Source organism: Cetorhinus maximus, chromosome 4, assembly GCF_964194155.1.
Source record: "Cetorhinus maximus chromosome 4, sCetMax3.hap1.1, whole genome shotgun sequence".
Classification (NCBI taxonomy): Eukaryota; Metazoa; Chordata; class Chondrichthyes; order Lamniformes; family Cetorhinidae; genus Cetorhinus; species Cetorhinus maximus.
The window spans coordinates 14,445,534-14,451,533 of NC_135882.1; the positions used below are offsets into that span (position 1 = coordinate 14,445,534).

Genomic DNA, 6,000 nt, shown 5'->3' on the forward strand with positions numbered 1-6,000 from the left:
AGATACCTGTAATACGTGATAAACAGCGTCCAGGAAGCTTCAATCTCCGACACGGCATAATAGTGTCCATTACAGGACAAACCTGTACAATCCAGGTTGGTTGGTCACTCTGGATTAGAATCACTCGTACATGTAGATAGTGCTGTTCAGTCCCTTCACTGAAGAGCATTAGTGAACCAGTTGGATTTTTACAACCTTTTCTCATGCCACCCACAATTTGCCACAGTGAGATTTGAACTCTCAAGCCCTGGCTGGTCGTGTATCATTATGATTAGAATTAGCACATCTTTAAATGGGAAAAGTTGTCACATGAGACCTAACTCTCTCTTGCCCTTGTTGAGATGAGTTGTGTTTTTACTGGCCCTTTTTTATTTATAGATTTACATTACCACAAAGAGGCTGCCATATTTTCCCGTGGTGAACTTTCTGTTCCTGATCTCTCAGCTGCCAAAAGTGCAATATGTGAAGAACCAAGGTAACGCCGTCTGCGAAATTGCTGCACATTTTATAAAATGCACAAAATAGATTTGGTATCTGTGTTTTGAAATCTTTTCACCAATGAGAACCAGATGCTTTTGATTACTAATTTTAACTGTCAATCACTTGTCCCTTCTCTAATTTACTCCTTTTTCTGTCATCTCCTTCAGATGGTGTGGGTGATTCGGCCTTGGTTATGATTGATCTGATGCTGCTTTATGTTTTTCAGGGGAAGGTTCTTGGAATGCCAGGTTTAGTTTTTCCCCCTAGATGATAGACAGTGCTCCATCTTGTGGCTTGGCTGAGAATTCTCATTTCTCCTCGCTGGGGACAGATGGGGTTGGCGTTTGAAGCTATGGCCAATCTCATACAGTCGGAATGTCACAGCACAGAAACAGGGAATGTGGCCTGTTGAAGACTGTGCCAGTGTTTAATCCCACATAAGACAGCCTGTCTAATCTCAGTCTCCTGCTTGCTGCCTCTATTGCTCAAACAGAAAGTGGTAGCGTGCAAGTTAGATCTTCCATTCCACTGAATTCTGAATCCCGCTTACTTGCTGTGAGGACGCCCAAAGTTGAAAATCACAGATTGCCACAGGAAAAAACAAGTCAAAAATCAACAATTGGGAGGCACCTCTTTCAGACCTTTGAAATTCTGGCTTCAGAAATAATTCTTGCCAGGGTAGCTGCATGGTCCACAGATATTATAAAATTAGGAAAATAGAATTAAAGATTCAAGATCAACGTAAAAAAAATACTTGGGGGGGAGAGAGAGAGAGAGAGAGAGAGGCACGCACAATTGGTTGTAGACAGTCATAAGAATTTCCTAACGGCGTTCTGGTACTACCTAGTCCCAAGTATGAAAATCTGTACAATTTTTTTCCCTGCAGGTTTGGCCAGTGTAAAATAATCTATGAAACTACAGTTGAAAAGTAGTAGTAAAAAGCAATGCATAAAGTGAGTTTTGTTTTAATCTGTATCACAGTTTAGTGCCGTAACTAATGTGAAGGTGGAGACAGGTGCAGGTACAATTTTTCGTTGTACAATGATTGATTCATATATTTGCTTCCAGTTACAGTAAAAGGTGCTACTGCCTTCTTTGTGCCTCTTATTGCAAATATTTGATCGCTGTGCGATGTTGTTGAGTCAGTGTTGGGCATGACCAGGATGCTAAAAATGATTTGGGAGCTAACATTTTGTAGCCCCTCCCTGCTAACTCCTGAACGGCCAAGGATTGTTATAGGAGCAACTTCCCATGTTCCTATTTGGACCAAGATTCTTCTGTGCAGCCTCCAACATGAAAGCTTGAAGGTTGTTCCACTTTCAGCTCCACATATGAACAATTAGTAAAGCAGATAAAAGAAGCAAAAGTGATACGAGGAGAAATGTTTTTAACGCAGCGAGTGGTTAGGGTCTGGAATGCACTGCCTGAGAGTGTGGTGGAGGCAGGTTCAATGGAAGCATTCAAAAGGGAATCAGACTGTTATTCTGAAAAGGGAGAGTGTGCAGGATTATGGGGAGAAGGCAGGTTAATGGTACTAGGTGAGTTGCTCATTCGGAGAGCCAGTGCAGACACAATGGGCCACGTGACCTCCTCCTGCACTGTAACAATTCTGTGATGTTACTGATGTCACAGCATCCTGGTGTGGAACTAATGTAGTTAAGCAACAAATAAAGCGGCATATGAATGACGAGAAATCGTAACAGTCAAGCCCCTGTATACTTGTCACTGCTTATGTTTGTGCGAATGTGATGAATACTGAATGTGGGGTTAATCTCGGGATTCTTGCTGCTGTTCCGAATAAACTTCTGTACCTCGTGGTGCATATATATCAACTGTTTCAATCAGTTGAAACATATAAGATTCTGAGGGGGCTTGACTGAGAGGATGTTTTCCCTCCTGGGGATATCTATAACTAGGGGGCACAGTTTCAGAATAAGGGGTCTCCCCATTTAAGACCGAGATGAGGAGGAATTTCTTCTCTCGGACGGCCTTTAGTGTTTGGAATTTTCTTTCTCGGAGAGCAGTGGAGGCTGGATAATTGAATATATTCAAGGCTGAGTTAGACAGATTTTCGATTAAGGGAGTCGAAGGCTATGGGGGTGGGGGGGGGGCGCAAGGAAGAAAATGGAGCTAAGGCCACAAGCAGATCAACCATGATCTTAATCGAATGACAGAGCAGGCTCGAGGGGCCGAATGGCCTACTGCTCTTATTTCTTATGTTCTTATGCTCTTAGCTGTATTTGGTAAAGTGAATATATATATATATATATAAATATATATATATATATATTTCTCCCACCCCTGCCCCATTCACCTTATATCAGGAGTAGACCACTTGGCCCTTCAAGCCTGCTCTGCCATTCAGTGAGATCAAGGCTGATCTGATTGTAACCTCAACTTCGCATTCCCACATACCCCTGATAACCTTTCACCCTGTTGCTTCTCAGAAATCTATCTACTTCCGCCTTAAAAGTATTCAAAGACTCTGCTTCCACCGCCTTTTGAGGAAGAGAGTTCCAAAGACTCATGACCCTCTGGGAGAAAAAAATTCTCCTCATCCCTGTCTTAAATGGACGATCCCTTATTTTTAAACTGTGACCCCTAGTTCTAGATTCTCCCACAAGAGGAAACGTCCTCTCCGCATCCACCTTGCCAAGACCCCTCAGGATCTTATATGTTTCAATCAAGTTTTCTCTTACTCCAGAGGATGACTACTCAAGTCTGCAGTGCATTATCTTTACCAAGATATAATTTGTTTATCTTGTTTTGTATAATCTCCATGGTAAACACAGCTGACATGAAGTACAGAATTAAGCCAAATACGCAGAGGGTTTGATTTTAATTTCTACAGCCACCCCGATGATTAGCATGAGTTCATCTGCAGCACTGCCAGAGAAACGAGACCAACTGGCTGAAAGACATCTTGCAATCAAATCCAAACGATATTGTCCGAAAGCTGAGAATATGTCAGTTTGCCAGTTTCCGTAGCTGGGAATGATATGTAATGAAATTAAAGACGATAAGAAATTAATTTAAAAATTGAGAAACACTCGAGTTTATATGGCTTTCAACAGGAATCCAGAGAATATGGTAAATTTAAAAAAAAAAATCCACATATTGTCTTGATTTTAGTATCTGCAAGTAGTGCTGAGAGTTTGTCGGTCTTGTGTCTGAGAGCAAGATTTTTTTTTTAAAAAGCATGTTTTCAAGCCACAAATAATTGATCGTGTAAAAGCATTAGGACTGTCTGACCGTCGCGTTGTGTTTTGATTTGTATGCAGGAATGGTGTGTAAAAAATCGACGGATCCCATAGATTGGCCACCCCTGGTGGTCGGGCTGGTCACCCTGCTCAAGCAGTTCCACTCGCGTTACATGGAACATTTTCTGGCCTTGATTGGCCAGTTTGTTCGTTCCACAGTGGAGCAGTGCACCACCAGGTAAGGATTATCACGTTGTCTTTGGGTTGGGGGGAAAGGCCCAGCGCTGGCTCACTTTACTCACTGAACCGTTTCACAAAGCAGTTAAATGGTTAAAATTCTGATTTCCCACTGCAGAAATGAAAACAGAACTAGTTTGTAAAATTCAACCTCGCGCTGACAGTTCAGCATTTTATTGCAATGATATTTTAAATGTGTGATTTACAAATTTTTTAACTCAATGGTACATTTTTTTTTTTCCCTTTTGCTTATGTAGTCAGAAAATCCCAGAAATGCCTGCAGATGCTGTGGCTGCCTTGATGTTCTTGGAAAATTATGTTTATTACGCAAAGTTATCCAGAAAGGTAGAGAAATGTTCATTAACATGAGTATTGCAATCCATCAGGAAGAAGTTGCGCTACCCAGGATTAAGATAATGGTCCTTCAGTTCTAGAATTCCAGAAGCATTTTAGGGAATATAGGTCAAGCCTACTCAAAACAGAAAATGCTGGAAAAACTCAACAGGTCTGACAGCATCTGTGCAGAGAGAAAAACAAAGTTAACATTTTGAGTCCGTATGACTCTTCTTCAGAGCTGAGCAGAAGTGGAAATGTGATGAAATTTATACTATTTAAGGGTGGTGCGCAGGTACAGCTGGGTTGAAGGCCAGCGATAGGTGGGGACAAAGGAGGGATTGGCAAAGATGTCATGAACTAAAGGACAAAGGGATTGGCAGTGGTTAATGCTAAAAAAGGTGCTAATGGTGGTGTAAAGGTAAGAAAGCAGAATGTGATAAAAGCAGAACAAGGACAGCATTGCGTGAAAGAACAACATGGAACTAGTGACAGATGACCCTGTAGGGGATGGGGGTGGGGGGAAAAAAAGGATAGAAAATGGGATAAAAAAGGGGTTAAATGGATAAAAATAAAACTAGTGGATAAAAATAAAAACGAATGTAGAAGAAAGGGGGATAAAAAACGGGGTGAGGATGGAGGAGAGAGTTCATGGTCTGAAGTTGTTGAACTCGATGTTAAGTCCGGAAGGCTGTAAAGTCCCTAATCAGAAGATGAGGTGCTGTTCCTCCAGTTTGCGTTTGGCTTCACTGGAACATTGCAGCAGGCCAAGGATGGAGGTGTGGGCACGAGAGCAGGGTGGTGTGGTGAAATGGCAAGTGACCGGAAGGTCTGGGTCATGCTTGCGGACAGACCGGAGGTGTTCCGCAAACAGGTCACCCAGCCTGCGTTTGGTCTCCCCGATGTAGAGGACTGAGACTGGGTGACTGCTTTGCAGAACACCTCCGGTCTGTCCACAAGCATGGGTGGCGGGGTGGGTGGTGGGGGGGGAAGACATCTCGGAAGTGCTGTTGTGGAAGGCTGCTGACCAGGTTGTCCTTGCTTAATTATTCTGGCAGCTTAAATTGGTGCTGATGTACAGCAGTTCATAAAAAGAATTGACCAACATTATTTTTCCTTCCTTGCTAGGTTGTGGAAGCACATGTCCCTAGTTTCATCTTTGATGAGTTCAGGACAACTCTATAATGATTTCTGAGATGAAGATACTAGTCTGCAATGAAGTGGAGTGTGTACTAATGCCCATGAAATATCTTTGGTTAACATTAATAAGGCTGTCTTGGGAAGTACTAAAACACAGAAAGGGTGAAATTCCTCCTGTTGAGAATTTTACCAAGAAAGAAAATTGTGCGAGTACCAAGAGGAATTCACATTTTGTACTTGCAATGATGGTAAGATTATCTGCTGTAACCTCTTTTTCTAAATAAAATCTTACAGCTCCAATTTATGTATAACCTAAATTCTGATTCAAGTAAATTGTGAAAAAAAAAATGATTACTTGAAGTATTATTAAACAAGATTTCATGGCTGTAATGTATTGCATTTGAGTGAGCCATAAATTATGCAAAATTAATGTTTTTTGTTTAAAACATTACAATTTGTATTCTATTAAAAACTGGAACTTCAAACAAAATTGAATGACTTGCCTTGTTTAGGAAGGGTAAAAATTGACCTTCCTTCAAACAAAACCATTTTTACACTAGAAATGTAGATGATTTTTGACTGTACAGCTATTAAAAGTTCTTTCTGATTA

General features: G+C 41.3%; 1 protein-coding gene across 2 annotated transcripts in view; it reads left to right on the forward strand.

Annotated features, from left to right (window-relative positions):
- Positions 1–6,000, forward strand: part of washc5 (WASH complex subunit 5) — a 67,072-nt gene extending 61,072 nt beyond the window's left edge. For both annotated transcript variants that reach the window (XM_078539963.1, XM_078539964.1), the window contains 4 exons: positions 379–475; positions 3,762–3,918; positions 4,175–4,262; positions 5,379–6,000. In XM_078539963.1, coding sequence (XP_078396089.1) covers positions 379–475; positions 3,762–3,918; positions 4,175–4,262; positions 5,379–5,435 — 399 coding nt within the window. In that variant the 3' untranslated portion in view covers positions 5,436–6,000. The remainder of the gene's footprint in view (positions 1–378; positions 476–3,761; positions 3,919–4,174; positions 4,263–5,378) is intronic.